The 27,669-nt window shown below is 40.0% G+C and overlaps 1 protein-coding gene across 6 annotated transcripts in view; it reads left to right on the top strand.

Annotated features, from left to right (window-relative positions):
* vps13d (vacuolar protein sorting 13 homolog D) overlaps positions 1-27,669 on the top strand; it is a 276,898-nt gene that overhangs the window by 114,999 nt on the left and 134,230 nt on the right. For 3 of the 6 annotated variants that reach the window (XM_048561113.2, XM_048561115.2, XM_048561112.2), the window contains exons 34-40: positions 5,104-5,178; positions 9,435-9,638; positions 12,167-12,256; positions 16,588-16,728; positions 19,708-19,830; positions 23,671-23,745; positions 25,802-25,819. In XM_048561113.2, coding sequence (XP_048417070.2) covers positions 5,104-5,178; positions 9,435-9,638; positions 12,167-12,256; positions 16,588-16,728; positions 19,708-19,830; positions 23,671-23,745; positions 25,802-25,819 — 726 coding nt within the window. The remainder of the gene's footprint in view (positions 1-5,103; positions 5,179-9,434; positions 9,639-12,166; positions 12,257-16,587; positions 16,729-19,707; positions 19,831-23,670; positions 23,746-25,801; positions 25,820-27,669) is intronic. The other 3 variants (XM_059638090.1, XM_048561116.2, XM_048561114.2) reach the window with 2 other exon arrangements.

The following is a 27,669-nucleotide window of genomic DNA, read 5'->3' as shown; positions in this document are numbered from 1 at the left end:
TTTAGTGTGATTCTTTGTCCTAGGGATGAACTTTGCTGTGTCTCCTGAAATACTCCCAGAAACCCCTGCCATTGCTGTTCCACTGTCTTTCCTGCTAGGCTCTTCTCCCAGTCAATTCTGCCCAGACCCTCCCCCACCCCTTATATCTGTGTAGTTGCCTTTTTTCAGCTGTAATACCATTACCTCTGATTCTATCTTCTCCCTCTCAAATTGCAGAGTAAATTGAATCATATTATGATCACTGCCTCTGAAGGGTTCCTTCACCTTAAGTTCCCTTATCAAGTCTGCCTCTATGCACAACACTAAATCCAGTATTGTCTGTTCCCTAGTGGGCTCCTCCACAAGCTGCTCCAAAAAGCTATCTCATAGACATTCCACAAATTTATTTTTGTTACAATCCACTACCAACCCGATTTTTTTCCAGTCTAGCTACATACTAAAATCCCCCATGATCACTGTAACTTTGCCTCTCTTACACACCTTTTCCATCTCCTGGTGTATCTTACACCCCAGCTCCTGACTACAGTTTGCAGGCCTGCACGTAACTCCAATTGTGTTTTTATTTTCCTTTGCGACTTCTCAATTCTACCCATCCAGATTCTACACCATCTGACCCTATTTTGGTTTCTTGCTATTGATTTAATTACTTTTCTTACTGAAAAGCCAACTCCACCCCCTCTGCCCAACTGCCTGTCTTTGCAATAGAATGTATATTCTTGGATATTCAGCTCCCAGTCCTGAACCCTTGCAACCATGTCTGTGATGCCCACCATGCCATACCTGCCAATTTTGATCTGCACAACAAGTTCATTTACTTTACTCTTTATACAGCGTGCATTCAGATATAACACCTCAGTCTTGTATTCACCGTCCCTCTTCTCATGGCCATTTGTTTGTCCAGTGTGCTTGAAATTTAATTCCTAACTCTTTCCAAACACACTGTCCTGTTTGTGATTGTGCTGGAGACTTTCATAACATCTCCTGAGTTGTCCTTTACTGTCATTTCTTTCATATTTGTCCTCACACTGGAATCCAGCCCTACAGATGTTAACCTGCTGCTTTGTTTCCTGCTGGGGTAAGTTTTACCCTACACTCACCAGCTCCCCCGCCCCCCCACCTCAACAACACCACTTTCTAGTTTAAAGTCCAGTTGACCAACCAATTTACCCTTTTCACTAGAACATTGGTCCCAGTTCAGTTCAAGTGGAGATAACAAGGTGCAGAGTTGGATGAACACAGCAGGCCAAGCAGCATCAGAGGAGCAGGAAAGTTGACGATTTCTGAAGAAGGGTCTAGGCGCAAAATGTCAGCATTCCTGCTCCTCCGATGCTGCTTGTCCTGCAGTGTTCATGCAGCTCTGCATCTTGTTATCTCAGATTTGCCAGCATCTACAGTTCCTGCTGTCTCTCAGTTCAAGTGGACACTGTCCCAGCAGTACAAATCTCTCCTGTTCCAATACTGATGCCAGTGCCCTATGAAAAGAAACCCCTCTTTCCCACGCTACTCTTTTAGCCATGTGTTTACTTTCCTTATTCTCATGTCCCTATGCCAATTTGCACACAGCTCCAGTAGTAATCTGGAAATTATAAGCCTTGAGGATCTGTTCTTTTAATTTGGTTTTTGGTTCCTAGCTGCTGATATTTCCCTGAACAGCTCCTCTTTCCTAGTCTTGCCTAAGTTGTTTGTTCCAGCATGGACTACAACAATTGGATCCTCCCCCTCCCTCTCCAATACTCTTTCAGGCCAGTCAGAGATATCCCTTACCCTGGCAACACACCGTGCAGGACTCTTGATTCTGCTTGCAGAGGATAGTATCTCTTGACCTAATTACAGCACCCCTACAACTATTGCTTGTCTTTTTTGCTTCTCCCTCTCGAATGCCCTCCCGTGCCATGGTGCAGCGGTCAGTTGACTCATCCTCCCTGCACCCCTTTTTCTCATCTACACAGGGAGCAGACATGTCAAATTCGCATTCAATCAAAATCTGGAATTAAAGAGCTGACCTAATGGTGACCATGAAACCATTGGATCATTAATATTCTACTGGGAAGGAAGACTGGCATAGTCACCTTATCTGACCTGCATGTGATTCCAGACCCACAGCAATGCCGATGTTTCTTAACAATTAGGGCAGGCACCAAATGCTGACCTAGTCAGCAATGCCAAAAGCTCATGAACAAAGGAAAAAGTGCAATGGAAGTCCCTGTAACTGACATCACCACCAATCTGGAATGTGCATTTAGGGTAATGGTTTTATTGTGTATAGAAATAACTCATTTAATTGGGAAAAACAACTTTTAATGCTGATCTATGTTTGATGTCCTGTGCCAATTTAAATAGTGTGTAGGAAATTAATGCTTTTCCTGCAAGTTATGGGTTGAAGTTTAAAGGAAGCTTGATAAGTATTGATTTTTTTTTTTCCTAATTCTGCTTGTGTATGAGCCTAAATGCCCCATACATTAACACAAGCCACAAGTGATGTGACCATATCACTACATAATCTAATGAAGCTGTCCATAAGAATGAAAAAAATTACCCCAAAACACAAAACAGCACAAAAAAGGAAATTATTTTGTCCTGTTGACATCAGCCATAGCAAAAAATCATGGAATATTAGTTAAAACTTTAATGAAATATGTAACATAATCAGAAAAAAAGTCTCAATGGAAAGCCTTGCTTTATTAACCTCATTGAAACCTTTGAAAACATAAGAGAGTAGACAAAAATAGTATAACAGATACTTGCATCTTCAAAGGCCTTTGGTAAGATGCAAAACAATGGATTTATAATTGAGGCCAGAACATGTGATCACAGTCAGTGGACAAGTTCCAGAATGGATAACAAGCTGGCTACAAAACAGAGAGCAGGCATTAAGGGTGACTAATCAGATAGCCAAATCTGATGTTCTGCTGGAATTGTTCTTGAGGCCATTGTTACTCAAAAATTGTATTGATGATGTGTGTTCAGGAATCGAAAATGAAGCATGTGACAACTACAGAAGATTTTAATAAGCTTGCAAAATGGTCATGTAATTGGCAAATTAATTTTAAAATAGTTTGAGGTGGGATATTTTCGTGAATAGACTAAGTGGCCACATACTGCTTGGATATTGAATGTGTTGATTGAGTTGTGGAGCAAAGTTTTTTAGGGCAAAAGATGCACATATCACTAAAAGCAGAGATGCAAGTTAACTGGGCTTTATTTCTATTGGGAAAACGTTGAAAAGCATTGAAACCATCCTCTTCAAACCTTAGACTGTACTTGAAGTACTGTGCACTGTTGTTGCTTTGTTTTTTTTAAAGGGATGTGGAAGCATTGGAGAATGGCAAGGGGATTTACAAGGGCAATGTAGAAAAGAGATTTACTTGCAGTTGGATAGATGAGAAATTATCCCTTTGAAAGAAGGGGAGGTTGACGCATGGCCTAATTAAAATGTTTAAAGATAATAAAATGTTTCTGCTTGTGGGGAAATCCAAAACTGGAAGCCATAAGTAAAAGACAAGTTCTAATACTTCCAATAGGAAATTCAGAAGAGAGTACAGAACTGCATCAATTCACGGATATTAAAGTAATGGCTGAATTTGACCTAAGCAATAAATAAGTATTAATAAAAGTTTTGGTACTGAGAAAATAACATGTTTTTGTTCTAGTTTTCTTAATATGCATATTAAGTATTTCATAAAATTTCCGATACATCTCTCAACAGTGCAGTTAAACATTTCCTTGACAAATACATCTATTTTCCACATCAGGCATTTTTAAAATTCATTCTTAAGAAATAGCCAGTTAATACTGAGTCGCATGGGTTGTTTTTTATTGTGAATCTACTGCATTAGAAACTGGACTTCAGACGCCCATAGTCTTCTAATTCGGGGATAATTTTTCAATGTACCATTTTGGACTGAGTCTAACCCATAGTGAAAAGACAGCTCAGTCATCCCTCCAAATAATTACATTCCACTTCAAAGTTTTGGCAAAGATCTGTAGTTTTGGTTGTAGATGAGGTTGTTGACTGGCTCACCGAGATGGCTTGTTTTTGTTCAGACGTTTCTTCACCATGCTAGGTGACATCGTCATTGGAGCCTCTGATAAAGCAATGTTATTCTACTCCACTTGGAATTTCTACTGCCTGGTCTGTAGTGGTGAGTGGTGTCATTTCCAGTTTTGATCTGTATGGGTCTATATATGGGATCCAATTCTGTATGTTGGTTGATTGAAGTATGGGTGGAGAACCATGCCTGTAGAAATTTCAGTGTGTGTCTGTGTTTGGCTCAGGCTACAATGGTTACTTTGTCCCAGTTAAATTGATGGCCAAAGTAGCCTTAGTAGCCTGAGCCAAACATAGACTTGCATGGGAACTCCTAAAGGCATGATTCTCCACCCATACTTCAATCAACCAACATATAGAATTGGACCCCATATATAGACCCATACAGATCAAAACAGGAAATGACACAACTCCCCATAATGGACCAGACAGTAGAAATTCCAAGCGGAGAAGAATAACATTGCTTCATCGGAGGCTCCACTAATGATGTCACCTAGTATTGGTGACAATACATCTGAACAATAACAAGCCAGCTCGGCAAGCAAGTCAGCAACCACATTCTGCTTCATAAAATTTCATGAATATCTCATGACTTTACAAATACAAATCAATGTACATGAGAAATATCAGTGTCTCAGCACTTGAATGAATAAGTGAAAATCAAGAGGATTTAGTTTTGCTCACTTGGTAATGTACAAATTTAGTTAAATGAGCAGTCAAATTTGAAAGTTGGATAAAAATTTTGATTTGGGATTCCAGACTGTTTTCATACATTTATCTTTGTCGAAAACTGATCAAGATGTATCAACTCAGGACAGATGAACAAGTAGAATTGAATGAGAACCCACAGACATAACCTAATTCAGCAGTTTGCATTTCATTCCTGACACACAGTTCCATTAACAGGAAGGCAGTATTGGAACTTTTTTGGTGATTTTGTGTGGTCTTTGAATTATATAGATGTTTAATTACAATACTTAAATTGTCTCTGACTCTAATGTGGAATGTAGGGATTGTTGACTAATTATACATCAGTTTTGTTACTTTTTTTGCAGAATTACAGCTGGATCGACTCCAGGACCTTGGTTTTAGTCTGGAAGATTGTCGCAGAGCACTGCTGCTGTGCAAAGGTAGAGAATGTGCTGAGGAGATCTTATATTTCACCTTCTAGGATTTAAGCTAGTTTCTCAACAGCAATCACCCATTCATGTCTGTACTACTAGTACTGGAAGGAAAAATGGTTCTGAAAAGAAATTTACTCAGAGGCAGAAAGTAAAAATCTAGCTTGTTGATTTTTTTTTTCTTTGCTTACTTTAATAATGAATAGTTTATTAAATAGCATTTATCAGGGGTTTCTGCCTTTCAGGTTAAGAATTCCAGAAATGTGAGTTGAAGACAGGCAACTTTGCAGTCTCTCTGAATCATTTCAAAGAGGCAACAAGTCACTGAAAAATCTAACTGAAAATGTTGTTTAGCTCACTCATCTGATTTGCTTGGCCAGTACAGAGCCTGTATTGATTATCCTGTTTGCATAGTGTGTTGGAGCATCAGGAACAGCTCTGCCCAAGGGATGAAACATTAAAAATGGAATGTAGAATTGAAAAGTACTGTTCTACCCATTGCTTTCATAGCCTGTCTACTACCGATGGTCATGGATTCTTCCTCCTCCTGTTTATTCATGAAGGGGAAGTTATATAAATACACTCTCCATTTGAAAAGATTAATTGAGCAACATATCCATCTACCCTCATGTTTGTAATGCCCCTACATTTCCTTCTATAGCATTCCCCAATTTACATAAATAGATAGTTGCGGCTCAAAGATGAGTGATCATAGTACCTGTTTCAGAGACAAAATGTGCCAAGCCAACACCTTCCCTGTCAGACGCTGTGTGGTTGTTGTGCTGAAGCAGCTTTGGCAAAGTCTGAGGTTTGCATTCTTCTTATTCAAAAAGTGAAAGGACTAAAAACAGGTAACAATAGACCAGTTAGATTAATGTCTGTTGTTGGTAAAATGTGAAAATCTATTATTAAATGTGTAATAGAGCTTTTAGAAATACATAATATAAATGAATGGAGACAGCCTGGCTTCATGAAGGGGCTGTCATGCCGGAGCACTTTATTAGAATTCTTTGAGGTAGTAATAAACAGTATAGATAAAGGGGAAACCAGTAGATTTAATATATCCAGAAGTTTGTTAATACGGTACCACACGTAAGGCTCCTTAATATGCTAAGATCCCATGATATTGGCAGTAGTATGGATACAGGATTGACTAACTAAGAGAAGCAGAAAGTTAGCATAGGCGAACAATTTCAGGATAGTAAGCTGTAAGTCGAGGAGTGGCACAGAGATCGGTGTTGAAATCACAATTACTTACAATATTAATATATATACATCATATATGTGAATTACATAATTATATATACATTATATATTAATGACTTGGCCAAGGAAAGTGTATGCAGTGTAGTCAGATTTGCAGATGACCCACTATTAAGTGGAAAGGCAAGCAATGAGGATGACAATCAGAACCTGCGGAGGAATACAGCTAGGTTAAGTATGTAGCAAAATTTGGCACTTGAAATATAATGTGGGAAAATGTGAGGTTACACATTTTGGCAGGAAGAATGGAGGAACTGAATGTTAGTTAAATGGACTAAGACTGGAGAAAGCTGCAGTGCAGGAGGATTCAGGAGGATTTCGGCTGGCTTGTACGTGAATCAAAAAAAATACAAGTTCAAGTAATAGGGAAGGCAAGTGGAATGTTGGCCTCCATTTTAATGCGAATGAAATATAAAAATAGAAAAATCTTGCTAAAACTGTACAAGGCACCAATTAGATCACACCTAGGATACTACAAATAGTTTTGGTACCCATATGTAAGGAAAGATGGACCGGCATTGGAGATAGTCTGGAGAAGATTCACTAGTTTGATTTTTATGATGAGAATTTGAGTAGGTTAGGTTTGTACTCGTTGGAATTTAGAAGAATGAAGAACTTTATTGAAACATACAAGATTCTTAAGGGGCTTAGCAGGGTAGATAGAGAGAGGTTGTTTTTCTTTAAGGGAGAGTCTATGATAAAAGGCATATTCTTCAAATAGGAATTACTGATTTAAGACAGAGATGGGGAGGAATTTTTTCTCTGAATTTGTAAAGTGAATCTGTGGAATTCTTTACTGCAAAGGGTTGTGGAAACTGGGCCTGTGATTATATTTAAAGCTGAGATAAACCGATTTCCAATTAATACCGAAGTCAAGGGTTCTAGGGGAAAGACAAGAAAGTTGAGGATTATCAGATCTGCCATGACCTCATCGAATGATAGAGCAAAGTCAACAGGTTGAAAGCAGCTACTTCTGCTCCTGTGTTTTGTGGCCTTATACTTGTTCCTCATACCCTCATGGCATGTAGATGGGACATATGCAGAGAGGAAAAGTAGCTAGTTTGCCCCTTCTTATGGAGATAGTAGGAGCTAGTGATGCTGGAGAATCTGAGATTACAAGATGTAGAGCTGGATGAATACAGCAGGCCAGGCACCGTTAGGAAAGCTGAAGTTTCGGGTCTGGACCCTTCTTCAGAAATGGGAGAAGGGAAGGAGACTCTGAAATAAATTGAGAGGATGGGGAGATGATGATGGAAGGTGGATAAGAGAGCAGATGGGTGGAGAGGAGACAGATCGGTCAAGGAGGTGAGGATGGAGCCAATAAAAGTGAGTATAGATGGGGAATTGGGATGGGGGTTGGTCATTCGAGGGATGACTGACAGGCCAAGAAGGCGGAGATGAGACTGGTAGGTAGGAAGTAAGGATGGGGGTTGGTCGGTGAGGTGGGAAGAGTGGATAGATGGGAGAAAAGATGGACAGGTCAAGGAACTAGGGGCAAGCTGGGCTGGTTTTCGGTTGAGGCCGGGGGTGGGGAGATTTTGAAGCTTGTGAAGTCCACATTGAGACCGTTGGGCTGCAGGGCTCCAAAGCGGAATATGAGGTGCTGTTCCTGCAGCCATTGTTGTGGCATCATTGTGGCACTGGAGGAGGCTCAGGATGGACATGTCGTCCAAGGAGTAGAAGGGGGAGTTGAAGTTGTTCGCAACTGGGAGGTGCAGTCGTTTGTCACAAACCGAGCGTAGGTGTTCCACAAAGCTGTCTCCAAGCCTTCGCTTGATTTCCCTGATGTAGAGGAGTCCACATCTGGAACAGCGGATACAATATATCACATTAGCAGATGTGCAGGTGAATGTCTGTTTAATGACGAAGGTTTTCTTGGGGCCTGGGATGGAGATGAAGGGGAAGTGTAGGGGCAGGTGTAGCACTTCCTGCAGTTGCGGGGAAAATTAACAGGAGTGGTGGGGCTAGTGGGGAATGTAGAGCGGACGAGGGAGTCACAGAGGGAGCAGACGAGGTTGTTACAGAGAGCAATCCCTCTGGAAGGCAGATAAGGGTGCGGAGGGAAAAATGTCCTTGGTAGTGGGCTCAGATTGCAGGTGGCAGAAGTGGTGGAGGATGATCCGTTGAATCTGGAGGTTGGTGGGGTAGCATGTGAGAGTGAGGGGGATTCTGTTTTGGTTGTTATTGTGAGGAGGGGATGTGAAGGATGAGTTGCGGGAAATATGAGAGATGTGGTCTAGGGCGTTTTCGACCACTGGGGGTGGAATATTACGGTCCTTGACAAACAAGGACATCTGGGATGTCCGAGAGTGGAATGCCTTCTCTTGGGAGCAGATGCGGCAGAGGTGAAGGAATTGGGGATAGGGGATGGCATTCTTGTAGGTGGGTGAAAGGAAGTGTAGTCTAGATAGCTGTGGGAGTCAGTAGACTGGAAGTAGATATCGGTTTCCAGGTGGTTACCAGAGATGGAAACAGAAGTCCAGGAAGGAGAGGGAGGTATCAGAGATGGCCCAGGTGAACTTAAGGTTGGAGTGGAACGTGTTGGTAAACATTGCTGAAGGCTAGTTTTTGACACTCCTATTCAGACTAAAACTTCGACGCCTGGTATATATATTTGTGATGGGATTCATTTTGCTTCTAGACCATTCAGTTGGGAATCTGATGAGAATTGTGAAAATTGGTATGAATTATATAATTAGAAAGTTTGTACTTTGTCACTTTAAGGAAAGTGGTTGAATGTGGCATTATAGACCAGGAGGTTCTGTGTTCAATTCTAGTCTAGATTGTGCTGTACGTGACCTCATCAAAGTGACAGTCGGGCCAATTCAGCTAGTTTGGTCTTGGTTCTTGGTCGCTTTCCAGTGTTCCCTGTGGTAATTAAATTAAAACATTATTTTTTGGCAAAATTTGTCTCGAGCAAAAGGATAATTTCTCCAGTAACAAAGCTGTTAATGTCTTTTACACCTACTAATTTAAATTTCTATTTTATTTCTAATTTGCAGGCCAACTGAATCAGGCTGCTACCTGGTTGTTTAAGAATGCTGATCCAGTGTCAGCAAATGGAGCCACATTGTGCAGCAATGGCCGTGGTACAGGTGCAGCATTACTGGTCTCCGGGATTGAAGTGAAGGCTGAGAGCATCTGTATCTGTCTGATTGATGACTGTATGGATTGCGATGTACCTCTTGCTGAACTTACCTTTTCAAGTAGGTTTCCTACACAAACATCTGTTCGTAAACAGCTTCAACTCCTCCATTATGACCAATTTGGTAAATGTAAAAACCAGTCTAGCAATAGTAGCATAGTGATGTTATTGGATTGGTAATGTGGTAACAGCAGCTGAGGAATTAAAATTCAGTTAATTAAATATATTTGGAATTTTAAAAAATCTAATATCAATTGAAGTAACTGTAAAACTGCTGTCGTATCATAAATTTTTTTTTAAAGTCTCATGTTCCTCATGGAAGATAGTGTGCCAAACCAAATGATATTGGCTCTTAGTTAATGCTTCAGATGGCCTGACAAGCCACTCTGTTTTATTAAACCACTATGTGAAGCAATAATTAAAATAAAACCAAATGGACAATGCAGCATTGACTTAGACATACTAAGGTGCATTTAACCCTGTAATCCCTACAAAGTCGTCCTAATTAGCACCTGGAGACTTGCTCTGTAATTGGGAGGGCTGTATCACTGTCCAATTTAGCAATGACCTCACACAGTCACACTCGTAGAATACTATCTTTCAGCCAGAACGCAGACTCTTTCTTCACTGTTCATGGCCGTGTCCTTTCTCATGAACAAAACAAAGCAATTACTTGTGGTGGCGTTAAAATCTAAAAGAAGTGGGCCTGCGAGTCCTGAACATCAGGTCCCGATCCCATGAGGTTGCATGACCTCAAATCAAACATGGGCAAGGAAACCACCTGCTGATCATGCTCTACTACCCTCTCAGTATCAGTAATTTTCCATGTCACTGCTTACAAGATGCACTGAATGCAGCAAAAGCCACCTTTCACCAATTTGACACGCTCAGCGTGACATCAAAACCCAGCTGAGTAGACCGGATGTAGGGGAGGTGCCTTGGCTGCATAGGTGACAGTTTATGGTGCATAACCAGCATGCCCCTAAGCTAGCGAGTCCAAAAAGACAATAAGCTGTGACATCTCTCCAACAAAATGGAAAATTGCCCTGAAGTGCCCGCAATCAGCAAAGTGATGCAGAAGGTCATTCACAGAACCATCAACTGCCACTTTCTTACCAAAAACCAGCTCACCAGTGCACAATTTAGGCTTTGCTTACTATAGCCTTGTACCAAACACAGATAAAGGAATTGAATTCCAGAGATGAGAATCACTTCCTTTTTCATTAGGACAGCATTTTGACCAAGTGCTGTTTCAAGTCATTATCAATCAGGGAAAATTCTCCACCAGTTGTTCACTACTTGGCACAAAGGAAGATGGTCGTGCTTGTTAGAAACCAGTCTGTCAGCCCCAGCATGTTGTTGGAGTTCTTCAGGAAATATTTAATGGCTTCATGATTGATCTTCTTTTCATTGTCCGATCAGAATTGGGGATAGCTTTGCTTCAGGGGATGCTGTAGTGTTCAGTTCCAACTGCCACTGCTTGGATAATGGAGCAAGCAACAAGATCTAGACAGTATACAGGCTTGTGCTGATGATTGGCAAGTGAGATTCATCTTATATTAATGCCAGACAATGACTATTTCCGACAAAGGAGAGCCTAGCTATCTCCATCCCTTGACACATAACTGGCTTTGTCATCGCCAAATACCCTAGCAACAGCAGTAAATGTTAACCTTCTACGTAGCTGGACTATATAAATACTGTGGTTACGTGACCAAGTCAGATGTTGGGTATTCTCTAACAAATAATTAATCTCCTTACTACCCGATGCCTTTTCAACGTCTCTATAAGATGCGAGTCCAGGTGTGGGATAGAATACTCTCTACTTTCCTAAATGACCACAGCTCAAAAAGCACTGCAGAAACTCAATAACATCCAAGATGAAGCGGCCTGTTGGACAGATCCCTGACAGAATACTTTAATCATTCCCTTCCTCTGACAGTGGAACACCATGACAGCAGAGTGTACCATTTGCTGATTGCTAACCAAGTCTCCTTCAAGTACCTTCAAATACTGTGGCCTCACCCACCTAGGAAAACAAGGACAGAATGCATGGGAACCCAGTAAGCTGTAATTATCCCTTCATGGCATACACTATCTCAATTGGGAATATATTGATACATCTTTGTCACTGGGCTGGGATCCTGCATCTCCCTCTCAAACAGCATTGAGTGTTCCAGTAAAATACGGAGTGCAGAATGTCAAAAGGTAGCCATCGCTGACTTCTCATGGACAGTTTTTCACATGCTTTGACAACGATGCTGACACCTCATGAATGAATAAAAAAGACAAAGAGCAAAGTAAATTACAGACTTCTAGCTAAGTTGTATATATCCAACATTCCAACAGTTTTATTACCGTACACAGAAGCGCAGTTAGCAGAAATGTGATTTAGAAATTACCTAAGGGAGTTGTTTATTCTGAAGGATGAATATATCGGGATGCAAAGTGTTCAGATTTCAAGACAAAACTTTGCTTAGTATAAATTCTAGAGTAACTCTTGAGTTCTTGGCCGTAGTTTTACTCAGTGGCTCAGATGTTATTACATTCAAAGGAATTTAGTTTGGTGATTGGATTTCTGTGTTTTAGGACTCTACTTCCTGCAGAAAGTTGGAACAAGCCCAGAAGGCTCTGCCAATTTTACCTTCTCTGGAGAGTACTACAACCGTGAGTTGTCAGGTAAGATCCTGTATATTTGGGATGGCAAAAGCAAAGGAGAAAATAGCTATGTATCTAAGATGCACATAGCTATCTAGTCCTGGATACATTCCATAACATGCATTTTTCAGAGGATTTAAATTCACATTAAATCCTATTTTTCTTCCCTTAATGGTGTATATAATGTTTACATTTTCATAAATTACAAAGGGAAACAGATTGACATTTATAAATGAACTTAAACAGTGCAAATGCCCAAATTCCATTGCAATGGAATAAATGTTCCATGAGGGAAAGCCTTTCCGCTGTAACGCCCACATATCCACTCGGTTAAAACGCATGTTTAACAAGACAATGCAGGAGATCTTTGAAATCTACATTTATAGTATCCACTAGATGGGGCTAAAAACTGACAATTTAAGTGGGAGGTAAGTGCCACATCATCTCCTGTGCTTAACCTAACACGTGATGTCAGAATAAGAGTAAATGCTGGAAACCCTGAAGCAAAGCACAAAATGCTGCAACTACTTTGCACTTCTGTTGGTATCTGAGCCAAGTTAATCCTTTGGGAAATGTTTTGTTTCTCAGGAACCAAGAGGGAGCGGTTGGCTTGTCACTTTCTAATGCTGACTGATCAGTTGTGAATTTCTGGCAAATTTAATTTTAATTTTCACCGGCTGCTTTCCAGAGTTGGGGATCGATCTATTCAATAATCTGTTTGAGGGGAATCCTTTAGATGTCTGAGCGATGTAGGTTGTAGTGAGGTTTGTTGCAGAATCAGGCAAGAAGTCGAGTGATGTGGTGAGTTTCTTGCTAGACAATGGTGAGTTTCCAATTAAAAGGGATTATATCTTGTCAAATGCCCTAAAACCACCCAGCCTACTATGTTAATATTCAACTTGCCATCATATCAAATGCTACATACAAGCTAGACATTAAGAGATCTTGATATGGAAGTCAGAGCTGTTACCTGTCACCCAGCTTCACTGACCCTTCCGGCAAAAAACCATTCGTAGGATGCTTCTACGCTTCAATGCTGCACCTGGGGCTGCTTCAGCAACCAATTTTGAAGTGCTGCTGCATTGATACAGTGCACTCCAGGACGTACACCCAGCTTATAAACTGGTTCAGGCTGCATCTCAGGGCTCTTCACTCACTGTCATAGTGCTCACTCATTATGAGCCAACCTGAATGGTTCCAGTAGCCCTGCCATGCATTGCCTTGCCTTGCTTTGCTTTACCTTTGACTTCTCAGTCAGAACTGCCAGGCTGATATTACTGTCTTGTCAGCATTATTACTGCAATTCAGTGCAGATACAAATCCAGAGGTTTTGTCATGATTGTTAACAGGCTTCAGTCAAGGCAAGGGAGATAGCCTTACTCAGGGGAACCAAGCCCAACAAGTCAAGGGCTACCTCTGATACCAACCCAGAGGGCTTGGACACAGTCAGCCATCCAATTGTGACCGTCAGAGTCAGGATCCTCTCCACATAAGGGGTGAGGAACCAACGATTGGGTAGACCACAACCGAAATTGACCCTTTCTGCCTGACTGCAAGCTGTTTTCCTCCTGAAATGAGTGAGAAGCATGTGTTAAGGGAGATGAAATTGAATATTAGTTTTGGTGCAGGTGGGAGGTGTTCCACACAAATGCGTAGGCAACGTAGATGGTATTGCTGGGTTAGTGCTGTCGAGATTGGTTATGTGAGAGTGAGTGAGGGAATATGTTGTAGGCAACAGTGAGACCAGTAAAGCATGAATCTGAATGGGAGGTGGGTACAGTAGCTGAAGAAGAGTGATTATCAGGTGTCAAAGGGAACGTGATGGCACTTAAGCTGGTAGAGTGGATAAAGTCATTGACCTTCTCCCGACATTCCGTTATTCCTTCATATGTCTGACACTGCATTAACCCAGGTCACAACCCCAGAACAGGCTGGCATGGTCTAGTGTTGTGGCCTCAACTGCTGGTCCTGTGTGTAGAGGACATCCCAAGTTTGTACCACCCCATCCAACAGGGCTCCCAGGTAAAGTGGGGCACCAGGTTCTTCTTGTCTGCCGAAGTCCTGGCAAGTGTCAGGAACTATACAGGTCTTCTCCAGAAACTATACAGGTCTTCTCCAGACAGACAGTGCTTGATAGCATGGGTGCAAGGGATGCTGGCCAACTCCTGGATATTCTAGGAATGGCAGATTGATCTGATAGCTGCATTTGGTAAGGTGGGGCAGGAATTGGGCATGTAGTGCACCGTAGGGACAGGGTAGGTAGTTAGTGAAATAGTCTGGTAAGATACAGCGAGAAATCTCATTGGGCCTCACAGTAAAAATCCCTCCAAAAATGCCACACAACTCTTGCTTAGCCAAAAAAAACTGAGTTTTTTGCTTTGTCAGTACATAGTACATCATTTCTGGGTATAACTTTCTGCGTTATGCTGGAATATAAACAGCTGCCTTGACATCTTCGGTATAGTGTCACCAAAATATGCGTTGACTATTTAGTTAAATGTTATTTTTTTAACTGAATAGAACTCTGAAGAGCCACATGGCTAATGAAATGTCATAACCTGTGAATTTGAGAAATGTAAGGCACTGTACCTCATTGTAGCTTTGTGGGAGCTTTTACTTTGTTTCATATCAATCTCCACACTGTCCACGCAATCCCCCCAACCAGCCCACCCCATACCACTACCCACCCACCCACTCAGGAGCTCATTGGAATCATTTAAATTAAAATACCCTGGAACAGAGGACACGCTAAGTTTTGTGCGCGTCCTTTTGATTTTCTGGCTGACGTAGCATATTAGCTAACAGACTGCTGGATAGGATTTTCTAACACCAAAGACTTAATGTCTATACACAGACAACAAGGTCTTTCAGTAGTGGCCAAATCTCTGCACAAAGAACAGAGTTGTGTTGTTTGATTTTTTTTTGAGAAAGGGTTTTCTGTATTGAGAACGTATTATTCCCGGCCTGGACATTTTAGGCAGGCGATGCCATAACCTTTACATTAAGGCTAATGTTATAAATGCAGTTTCGTGTAGAAATTCAACAGCACTTAATTCTAATTTTGAAGAATTTGGGTTTAGGGTGAGCTATGTAAAAGTGAGTTTGCATGATGCCTTTTTTTTCTGTCAGTTGGTTATATTGACAGATTTATATTTAAATCTCAGCTAATGTTATTGAGAAGGTTTTACAGGATAGCAACATCCTCCCTTCATGGTGCATTTAGATATGGAGTTCAGGTACAAATTGGTCAAACTAAGACTCAGGAACCTTCTATTGTGTGCAGTTAAACTTGTTTTCTCCGGGTGGGTCCAAACTCAAGTCCCCACCTCCTTTTCTGTGCCGAGTTAGCAAACTTCAAAAGCAACGTTGATTTGGATGCTTCAATTTCAATAGTAGTCCGGTGGTTCCCAGTTGAATCACAAAATGAAAAATATAGCAGTCGGTTGCAGGCGATTTTAGTTAAATTTGCTGTAGTTGAATAATCTGCAGCTGCTCATTGTCTAGATTTGCATATGTAAATTGCCTGCTTAAGTGGCCAACTGAAGTTTGTTTGACATCAGTGGAATTCTGCCCACTTCATTCATTCAGGAAAACGCTGAGTGGTAATGGGGGTGAGGGGAGACCATACAAGTACTCTATTCAATGAAGCACAGTGATAGAGTTTAATTTTAGCTTTGAAAACTGAAGTGTTTATTACTTTATTTTAAGTTCCTTTTAAATTTTGGCACTCAATCATTTTTTGAATCTAACCATTGCTGTACTAAGGAGTGCCTGACAGTATAATTGTACAGATAGGCTACCAAACCTGATTGACAAGTGAGGTCAGCCCCTCTGAACCAAAGTTGCCATATGTCAGAGGTCAGAGTTTGAATTTCAAATTCTGTTTTGAGTAACTTACTTGGCATGAACTGAAAATTGTGTTTAACTACATACCAATACTGCTTGCGCAGTAATTTTCTGGTTGTTAAACATGTAGGACATCTTTCACATATTAAAGGTATGCCATAAGTGAAAATTCGTGAGCTAAATTTTGCTTGAGAAAATCTTTCTTTAGTGTCTGTATGCAGAGACATTTCTTTAGCCCCAACAACCATGTCATAATGAGGCGAACTAATGCCTGTTAGTTTTCCTGTCCCGGTGTATGAACTGCCTTCGCTCTATACAATATCCAGGAGCCCAAATATGGTATGTGAGTTGGAATGATTGTGAGAAGTGTGACTCTGCAAAGCTATTAACGCGATTCAAAACTTATAGACCATCTGTCAAAGTATTTGTCAGGGTGCATATGTGAAACAACTACATTGTTGCTAATTTAGATAGGTTTTTCATTTTCCGATGTTATTTCTTGCCAGGCTGGGAACCTTTTGCCGAACCTTGGACTTCTTTGCTGAGCTGGCAGCAGCAGGCAGCCAGCCGTCTACATCCGCCACGCCTTAAATTGGATCTGCAAGCAAAACAACGACTTGACATCAATATCACGTCTGTCCTGATGGGTATGGAACTCCTGACATTACTAGGCTAGGAAGGTCTTTCTGCAGGCACTTAATGACGCTGCAAATATTTATTGGTCTTATTTTAAGGGCCAGGTATATTTTTCAGGATTGGGTCCTTGGTAAGTGCTGAAAGTAATGGGAGACATGTTTTCAGCCATAGCTTTGTAGTTTGCTGTTCCTGCCTACCTAAAACAGAGCAAGAACCTCAGCTCCATATCAATGTAAAATAAAGATATACCAAAAGGATAAGATAAATTGACCAGCTACACTGAAGTGGGTGATGAGTGTGCACATAGAAGGTCGCTCGTTAAATTGAGTTCCCTACATTTATGGTGCAGGGTAGCACCATGAATGCCATTGGTAGGCAATGTAATATGGTAAATTAGCTTAATTTTGATGACAGCAAAGGCACAGTGGAAATAGAGCATGCGTGCTAGTGTATTTGCATCTTGGGGAAACAAAATAGAAGAATTTCGATGAGCAATGCCATGTAATAGTGAGCAAGAGGAGCGACAGAAGGTTTCAGCAGTCATACAGAGCAGGCAACATTGTTAGAATGTATTCAGTTTGGGATAAATTATATAGCTAATTTTGAGAGAAAATAGCTGAAACGGCAAAGAAGTTGTTAACGATATAATACTCATGGACAAGGATAGGAGTGGTCCTAAAGGAAGAGTACTAAACTGGGGGAAGGCCGACTGTACCACGATTCGGCAGGATCTGAGGAATGTAGATTGGGAGAAACTGTTTGAAGGTAAATCCACATTTAATATGTGGGAGGCTTTTAAGGAGAAGTTGATTAGCGTGCAAGAGAGACATGTTCCTGTGAAAATGAGGAATAGAAAAGGCAAGATTAGGGAACCATGGATGACAGGTGAAATTGTGAGACTAGCCAAGAGAAAAAAGGAAGCATACATGAGGTCTAGGCGACTGAAGACAGACGAAGCTTTGCAAGAATATTGGGCATGTAGAGCGAATCTGAAACGAGGGATTAAGAGGGCTAAGAGAGGACATGAGATATTGCTGGCAAACATGGTTAAGGAAAATCCCAAAGCCTTTTATTCCTATATAAAGAGCAAGAGGGTAACTAGAGAAAGGATTGGCCCACTTAAGGGCAAAGAAGGAAAGTTATGTGCTGATTCGAGAAAATGGGTGACATTCTTAACGAGAATTTTGCATCGGTATTCACCAAGGAGAGGGACATGACGGATGTTGAGGTTAGGGATAGATGTTTGCTTACTCTAGGTCAAGTTGACATAAGGAAGGAGGAAGTGTTAGGTATCCTAAAAGATATTAAGGTGGTCAAATCCCCAGGTCCGGGTGGGATCTATCCCATCTATCGTGGATGGATAAAAAAAATCTGGCTAGGCAACAGGAGACAGAGGGGAATTTCTCAATTTGGAGACCTGTGACCAGTGGTGTTCCACAGGGATCTGTGCTGGGACCACTGTTGTATGTGATATATGTAAATGATCTGGAGGAAGGTGTAGGTGGTCTGATCAGCAAGTTTGCTGATGACACTAAGATTGGTGGAGTAGCTGATAGTGAAGGGGACTGTCAGAGATTACAGCAGAATATAGATAGACTGGAGAGTTGGGCAGATAAATGGCAGATGGAGTTCAATCTGGGCAAATGCGAGGTGATGCATTTTGGAAGATCAAATTCAAGGGCAAACTATACAGTTAATGGAAAAGCCCTAGGGAAAATTGATGAATAGAGAGATCTAGGTGTTCAGGTCTGTTGTTCCCTGAAGGTGACAATGCAGGTCAATAGGGTGGTCAAAAAGGCATATGGCATGCTTTCCTTCATTGGGTGGGGTATTGAGTACATGGGGTATTGAGTACAAGAGTTTGCAGGTCATGTTGCAGTTGTGCAGGACTTTGGTTTGGCCACATTTGGAGTACTGTGTGCAGTTCTGGTCGCCACATTACCAAAAGGATGTGGATGCTTAGAGGGTGCAGAGGAGGTTCACCAGGATGGCGCCTGGTATGGAGGGTGCTAGCTATGAAGAGAGGTTGAGTAGATTAGGATTATTTTCACTAGAAAGATGGAGATTGAGGGGGGACCTGATTGACGTCTACAAAATCATGAGGGGTATAGACAGGGTGGATAGCAAAAAGCTTTTTCCCAGAGTGGGGGACTCAATTACTAGGGGTCATGAGTTCAAAGTGAGAGGAGGAAAGTTTAAGGAAGATATGCGTGGAAAGTTCTTTACACAGGGGGTGGTGGATACCTGGAACGCATTACCAGCGGAGGTGGTAGACGCAGACACGTTAGCGTCTTTGGGCAGGGAGCAATTGGACACGGACCGTTAGAAAATAGATGACAGGTTAGACAGAGGATCTTGATTGGCGCAGGCTTGGAGGGCCGAGGGGCCTGTTCCTGTGCTGTAGGTTTCTTCGTTCTTTTGTTCTTTGATGTGTAAGTAGCAGTATCCGGATTTCTGTGCATGCCAATGTGGTAGCTTGTATTTTTGCCCATATAGCGTGAAATATGTTTCTGTACATCACTACCTTATGTTCATCTGGCATTTTGTACCCTTCCTGTTTCTCTGTTTACTTGGGAGGTGTCTTGGAGAACAAGGAGTTTTGATGAAAAGTCTGTCTACAGATGTTAATTGACTTGATGTTTCCAATATTTTCTATTTCTTTATCAGGTTTCCAGCACCTATAATGTTATATTTTTTCCTTTGGAACTATTTATCTGTTCTTAACGGAAGCTATTTGCTCTCCATTCCTTGAATTGACCTTCCTTGTGGCCCTACTGGAAGACAGAACCCCAGTTGAAATAAACTAACTTGGTACATATTGAACATCACATCCACAGCCTCTGATATGTAACGTTTAATTTTACAAAGCATAAAAATAGGATACGATAAAGGGAGTTAAGATGTAATTAAATCATGATGTAATTAAATCTGAGTAGAAATTCCAATCCCTTTCCTCCCTTGTTACTGTTGCGGCGTGTGTTGTATTACAGAGCAGTATAAAAGGACGAAAGCATCCTGGATTGCTGATTACTGCAAGAAGGAAGAAAAGGAGTGTCCAAGAACATTTCAGTGGAGGACAGGGATGTACCTCGATCCATTAATGCTCGGACAGAGTAAGTACGTGCAGAGGATAGGAAGTTTAATTCCATGGTTAGTTGTTGAAAAAGAAAACCATTAAAGCTGTAATTGTCAAACTTGTCTAAGTTATCTGCTCCAAATTGACTGAAAGGCCACCTTTGTGTGATCTATAGTCTTGACTATGTTGCGTTCTCCTATCAACCCAGGATTATAGGCTAGGGAATTTTAATACACAATGTCATAAGCATTTAACTCATGGAGCAGAGTTTGCAAGATGGAAGCAGGGGTTAGAGAATTAGCCAACATGTGTACTCCTGTCTACAACTCCTGCTGTCATCATTCCAGGACCATCTAAAGAATTATAGCCAGAATCATAAGATAAGGCATGACAACCGAAGGAAGGATGTTTCAGATGACTGGGGAGTCCAGAACTGGGATCACGGTCTAAGGTTGGTGGAGTGCTCTGCCAAAGAAAGTAGTTGAGACCAAACATTGAATGTTTTTGGGACGGGGTCAGTTGGTGAATATATGAAGTTGGTGATGCAGTGTAAAATATCTAACAGCAATTTTGGAAGAGGGTTTCTTCAAAGTGATTCTCTTTTTAAAGAAGCAATATCTGCCTTAACCTTACTTTCTTTACATTTTAATAACTTGTACATTGCCAACCTGCACAGTGGAATCTCAAGTTATCAGAATGGCCATCGGGCTGCTTTGATGCCCAATCTGGGAGCTATAAGGAGGTCAGTTATAATTCTCATCAGCATATTGGCACAGAGATCATCAAGCAAGCCAATGATAACATTTACTACTTTTAGGGATTAGGTTAAGACTTATTTCCTTGCATAGAAAGGAAATATTATAGTCAAGACTTCCCTTTTTAATTACAACTTGATTGGTTTTGAACTTTTCAGTTTCAGTTCAATATTGAAGTTAAATGAAAATCAAATTGTTAATATGGAGCAGATGAACATTTATAGTTTGTTATATAGCTAAGATTTCTGTATTAACAACAATTTGGCTAATGTTTTGATAACTACTGCATTTGTTCAACAACTTGTAAAACTATGAAACAGCTGTTTACGTCTTAACTATTGTTTAATGTAAATTTTGAAATTATCTTCATCCATCCTTCACTTTTTATTTCATTAACTGCACTCTTTCACAATTTGTTTGGCAAATTAACTGTAAACAACATTGTTTTTAACTTTGCTTTGTCCTAGATGTTCATTCTCATTAATGATGTTGCTCAGTCAATTTAAAGTAGACCTTATAGCTTTAGTTGCTGTGTGTTATATTGGTATACTGCAGAGTGAATTTCTTGTAGCTATGTCTGTAACATAATCATTCAATTGTCAATCTCTTGATCCTTAGCTTTAAGTATCTGTGGCCACTGACAGCAGGTTCAATTTTTTTAAAAAGCTGTTCATTTTTCAAAAAATGTTTGTTAGGTGTCACTAACCGGGCAGCATTTAGTGATTATCTGTACTGAACTTGAAGTCATTAAGGATCAACCATGTAATGGGGGACGAGAGTCAAGGGCAGGCCTGACAGGATGAATGAGATTTCAAAAAGTATTTGGTCATATCTGGATTTTAACACCCTGGGGTTGGGGTGAGGTCTCATATTAGAATTTTGAAAGTGTGAAACAAGACCTCAGCCCATCCATTTCTAGTTTAAATGAAGGCAAGACAAGGTACAGCTTGACTATTGTAATGAAGTTATTAGTATCTGATGTAAAATAAAACTAAAAGAACTGCAGATGCTGTAAATCAGGAACAAAAACAGAAGTTGCTGGAAAAACTCAGCAGGTCTGGCAGCATCAGTGAAGAAAATATCAGAGTTAAAGTTTCAGGTCTGGTAACTCTTCCTGAGGGCCTGCTGTTTTAGCCTCTTAATGTAACCTGGTGTACAGTTTCATCCCTTAAATTGTGTGCCATGACACTGCTCCTTATTAACAGAAATCTAAACCAACTGGCCATGTAAACTGCTCCAGGGTTCTCCCTTCTTGACTGTACATACCTCATTGATTTATAACATTCCTATAGGTCAGCTCGATAAACGGAGCATCAGAGGGATTCTCCCAGTGCTTTATCACACTTCCTTCCTTAACCAATATCACCAAGAAAGGGCTGACTAGACTTTCACATTATTGCTACACATCAAATGATTCTTACATTTGCTCAGACATCAAGAGTTGGTGGAATTCCAAGCAATTCATTCTGTGTGAAGTTCTTTCAGACACCTTCTCAGAGAGCTGAAAAAGAAATGTAAAAGTGCAAGTTCTTCCTGCTTTCTTGTTATTGGACGTCTGCTTACCGGCAATAGCTGATTTGTGTACATGTGGCGCTGGTATGAAGGCTTATCGTTTATGGTTACTGTGATCTGATGAAAGATGCCACGCTTGTAAGGTAGTGAAGCAACCTTTTTCTAAGATTTAAGATCATTCTGTTCTGTAAGACGCTGCATTGTTGGAACTTGAAAAGTAAACATACTTATGGAAAATGCAACTTCTGGGGGTTTAGAAGAATAGATGCAGCACTTAAATTGTCTCTAATAATTATGATTTTGAGTTGTAATTTCTTTCAGTCCTATTTACATTCCAGAGTTAAGCTTCTATCGAAGTAATCAACTAAGAGAAGGTTTATAAACATACACTAAATGTGAGCTATTGGATGTAGCTCCTCTGGATAACTCTTTGAAACTTTAGAAAACAAATCCCTTCGTAGGTGTCAGTGGAGACTGGGAATATAATTTATAGTTGTTCTAACTATATATCTGTTTTTAAAATCCACTCATGAGATGTTGGCATTGCTGGTTGGCCAGCATTTATTGCCTGCCCCTAATTGCTCTTGAGAAGGTGGTGTTGAGCTGCCTTTTTGAATTGCTGCAGTCCACGTGATGTAGGGAGATTCACAATGCCTTTAAGGAGGAAATTCCAAGATTTTGACTCTGTTCCAGAAGTCATTCTGTTTTTGACTGAATGTTTATTTTCTCTCAAATTCAGTATTGAGAATAAATAGTTCTATGACCTCCATGGCCTGCTTTACTTAATCTCTGAGGTGTTGTTGCCCAGGCTTGCACAGAAACACGTGTATGTCACTCGTTAGAGATAACACATGCTCCAATCTTATCCATCTCCTGGAAGAAACACCATGTTATGGTATCTTGTACAACAATCTAGAAATCTAGCTTATTAAAATTATAAACTAGGTGGTAAACAATCAGCATAAAAAAAGCACTTCATTGCAGAAGATTATTTAAATCACTGAATCTATCAGGAAACAAATATTTCCAAACTCCTGGGGCTTTCTGTAGTCATGCAGTTATTTTAGTTTTGGCATCGCCAGTGGAAGGTATTTACATTAATTAGTTTGTTTCTATCTCAGTCTTTCTCAAAGAGCTACCTACTAGGCAAGGCACAATACAAAATTTGATGCAAGCTATAACAAGATTTATCTGCAGTCCTATTTAAATTTCAAAGTGAGAAAAACTAAAAAAAAACGTCAAATAAAAGTTTCATTTGGTGCATCTTCTCAAATGTTATTAATGTCACCAGGGTAGAAAAAGACTGCATAAATCACTTGAATTACAAAGTTGTTAGCTATCATTGAGAGTAGTATAGATTCAGCACTGCACAAAATCCATAATGTGTCAAGTCGGGAGTAAGCAAATTGAAATCACTATTAAAATATCATTAATAGATATGACAATACTAAGCTCAGATTTGAATTATCACATCTCCCTGAATGTTACATTCATCTTCATCTTTTATTTCTTTCCTTCATTTAAATCTGCACCACATTATTTTCTGTTTACTATGTTGCCTGGATGAGTTCAACTTTTTCATTCTAACTAGACTTCTTTTTCTCTGTCAGGCAACCCTCTTGCCTATCTTAGAACTAGAAGCACTGCCAGTCTGACAAACCTAGAGCGGCAGATATTTGCCAGAGGTACTGTACCAGGGAATGGGAAGAAGTGAAGAAAATATCCAGTCTTTTATCAGATAAGTTGTAGTGAGATGTACCAACGAAAACAAATCAGGTGATACCTTTTAATATTTTATTATGCGTGGTTTCAGTCTAAATACTGATGAGACTGCAGCATAGAATTCCCCTTTGTTTTTCTGATCTGTGTTTATAGCATTTTTTTACATCTGCTCTTGGTATCTATTGACTATCTTACTTCACTGGTCAGTTTGTTTTATTGCTTCATTTAGCAGTGAAGAGGAGATTGTACTAGCTGAAGACTGTTCCTACTGCTGCTCTGCAACTACACTTTTTACTTTAATACCTTGTTTTGTAACCAGTCCTTAACTGGTCAATCGAAAAGAATCATCAAAAGTGGGATTTCCAAGTTTGTCTAATTAATGGGATTAATTCTACATTTCTGCCACCCTAGTCACCTTGGCCAGGTAGAATGGTGTGTGGGAAAGGTAATAGTTTCAGACTTCTACATCCTGGTCCCAAATCAGGCCACTGAACAAGGCTCCAACAAAAAACATTTGTGGGCCTGCTACACTTAAATGTCACAGGACTGTATATATGATGTGAGCAGCAATTCGAGGCAGGAGCACCAACTGGGTGCGTCAAATGTTAGAGGTCTGATCTTTTTAGAACTGTGTGTGCCTGTGAAGGATCAGGATGTCTGTGCTTATGCTGTCTTTGGGGTCTTTCCAGCCACAGCGTCCTGCACCACCAGGCCTGTCCTTTTGGCTCCACCGCATCCAGAAATTACAATATCTTGCATAGCTCTTTTTCTACTGACTTTAGGGGACCATTGTCGTAGGTTCCCAGCTGTAGCTGCCTGCTGATGAAATTTCAACTCCTGCTTGCTAATCAGACATTCGGTCAGTGCAAATAACTCAGCAGAGTCATTAGAATGAGGCTCTGCATGTCTCTGACTTGCTATGTTCACCACCTTCAATTGAGCTCACCCATTCATTAATATTGAGACCAATACATTTACTTTTCTACCAAGTATCTGTTAACTGAAGCACTACTCCAATTGGAAGGCAGTCTCACCATTGTTTTGTATTGTATGTAATTTCCAGACATTGCCATAGTTCTGATAACCCCAAAAATTGACATTAAATCCCAGCACTATATTGTGAAAGTATGTGAGAAAGATAAGTTAAGCATACTGAAGCAGATATTTGTTTAAATTGCTGTGGCATACTCTTCACAAATTTGGCAGTCAGGCAGGCAGTTTTCTCATTTAATTATTACAATAATATCACCAAGTCTTTGTACATTGACCCAGGGAGATGGTTAAATAATTTTGTAATAAATAGCACATGATCTTATGCGTGATACTTTGAATTGCAGTGAATGTGATAATGATTTGATACAGAAAAAAATTGGGTTATTAGTTTTGCTAATTCACTTTTATTTATTACAGCAATTTTCGAGTAATTTGATTGAGTGGAAAGTTTTGAAAGTCACCTCATTTCTTGTGAGCCTGTTGCATGCTATATGTTCCAAACTAAATCTTTCTCACCTATTTTAAAAACTCTGGAGGTTATTAAAATCAGTTGCTATAAGCATCAGACCAAGCCTTGTGTGATGCTGCTTAGTATTGCAAGATAGGTTTGAAATTGTAGTAATTACTGAAGTAAGATTGTTAACACATTTCAAATCCAGTGACACTTCATTAGAGCTGTAATGCGTATGTTCAGTTTCCCTCCTTTGTTTCCGAACATCTGCATATTAAGATGCTACAGTGAGCACCCAGATTGTAATTTGAGAAGCATTACCGTTAAGAATAGCAAGTTCATGTATCTGTTTGAAAAGTAAATCTGCAACTCTGTGCAAGCACACTGGAAATTCATCTCAGACAGAAACTTTGCAGTTAAGCGGCTCTAATTTCAGTCGAAGGCCAGGATTGTTGGACAGATACTTAGTTATTTTAAGAATATGTTTTATCAGTCTGTACAATAAATATTTTGCTTCTGTGATAACTGTTCTTGTATGATATTACTCTTTCTCTTTTTATATTGTGCTTCTTCAGGACCAAACCATTTTTTAGGTAATTATTCAATTATACTGATCAAAAGGGTGAACTCTGTTAGTCAATTTTCACATTAATGATCGTGGTGCAGAGCCTCAGTGGACAGGTCAATCCAGTCTGGAGGTCAGCACACACAAATTGCAACCCTTCTGGTATTCTGGCTATTAAAATTGAAAGCCAGAAAGTTGGAAAGGCCACAAATCTTGTACATTTACCTCAACATCTCCTGTCAGGCAAGATTCTGTTTTGAGTGCCCTAAATCATAAGATTTACATCCTGTGCCCAATGTTAAGCTGAAATAATGTGTTATGTTCTGATACATTAAATGTACAATATAGGCTTGCGTTTCTTTTTTCTATTGTTATAAAAATCTAAGTTATGAATCTTTACAAGTTGAAGAAATTAGAATATTTTTGACAAAATCTTCCTGATTTTCAGTGTTAGTAGTTAATAATGTCACCTCTCGTTACTTGATATTTTTGGCTGTAATAGATGACTGTCTACTAACTATTATGTGTCAACAATAGTGCCCATGCCAGTGGTACTGAATCTGTTGGGGGAGCTGAGTCTTAGTATTAAGATATCTAGAAAGGAATTTTCAGAAGTCCACATTTGTAAGCTAATGACAGCAAGCTTAACAACATACTGTAATAGAAACTGAACTGAGTTTGGTCTGCGTTTATGTACAGAAACACAACATGTGTGATTTGTATCAAGCCCACTTGTGAAACATTATGCATGTCTTTTGGGTGGAAGAATTATGCATTAGTATCAGACTTCTTTCATGAATCACCAGGGTGCTTCTGAGTACTGGATGTGGGAAACCAGTGCTTAATTGTACTGTTAAAAGCTTTCAGAATAACTTGTATTTTGCAAAACTTGTTTTATTTCTACTGGTAATACAGCTGTTTAAATATGCCTTGACTCTGACATTGTTTTGGATGTTAACAGCCCTGAATCTTTGCATTGACTCTTAGATCATCTCTCTTTCCCACACTACTGTTTTCACTTTTCTGTGACAGACCCTTGTGGCTTGATCTCAACATCTTTTGAAGTAGTGTCTTGCTCTTTATAGCTTATTTTCTATAACCAAGTTGCACTAAATCAGAACCGATACTGATGTTTGATCAAAAGGGATGTTAGTTGCAATTTGGAGCCCCCACTCTTAACTAGGTCAAAGTATTGTCGCAAAGCAGCCGTTAAACTGAGAAATTTGTGTAAAGGACTAAAACTCAATGTGTAAATTGCCACTTTTTTTTTCTAACACTTTGCAAATTATGTGACAAATCAGGAAGCTAGTTGCTACATTTAATTCTTTAAAGCCTAGATCAGAAGAGGAGGGGAAGATTGAAGGAATTTCACAGCACTGAATGAGAGAGCAATATGTGTATAATATTGTATGATGGTTCTTACATTCCACAGTGAGGAGAAATAATATGTGCTTGCAACTTGGGAGGAATAAGTGGAAAAGTTGCGAAAAGGATAAGCTAAGGGCCTGGATGCAGGAAGTCTGGGGCGGGGGGGATGCTAAAACCAAAATGTTGGAAATACTTAACATGTCTACCAATGTCTAATGAGAAAAAAAAGCATTAATGTTTCAAATCTGACCCTTTAAAGGTCAGTCAGAGACCTGAAATTTTAAATCTGTTTTTCTCTGTCCTGGTGTTGCCAGAGCTGCCCGAGTATTTCAACATTTTCTGTCTTCACTTCTAAGATTGATTGATTGCTCTTCTCAAATGAGGGGCTTTCAGAAGCTCACCCAAGCACTTTTGAAAATTTATCAAAAATACAAGTTGCATCTCAGAAAGCACAAATTTTCTACAAGAGTCTTTTATTCAAATTGCTGGTCCATCTCCTGGAAGCAAGTT

The sequence above is a fragment of the Stegostoma tigrinum genome, chromosome 28 (genome assembly GCF_030684315.1).
Source record: "Stegostoma tigrinum isolate sSteTig4 chromosome 28, sSteTig4.hap1, whole genome shotgun sequence".
NCBI lineage: Eukaryota > Metazoa > Chordata > Chondrichthyes > Orectolobiformes > Stegostomatidae > Stegostoma > Stegostoma tigrinum.
This window is presented reverse-complemented; position numbering and strand designations above follow the sequence as displayed.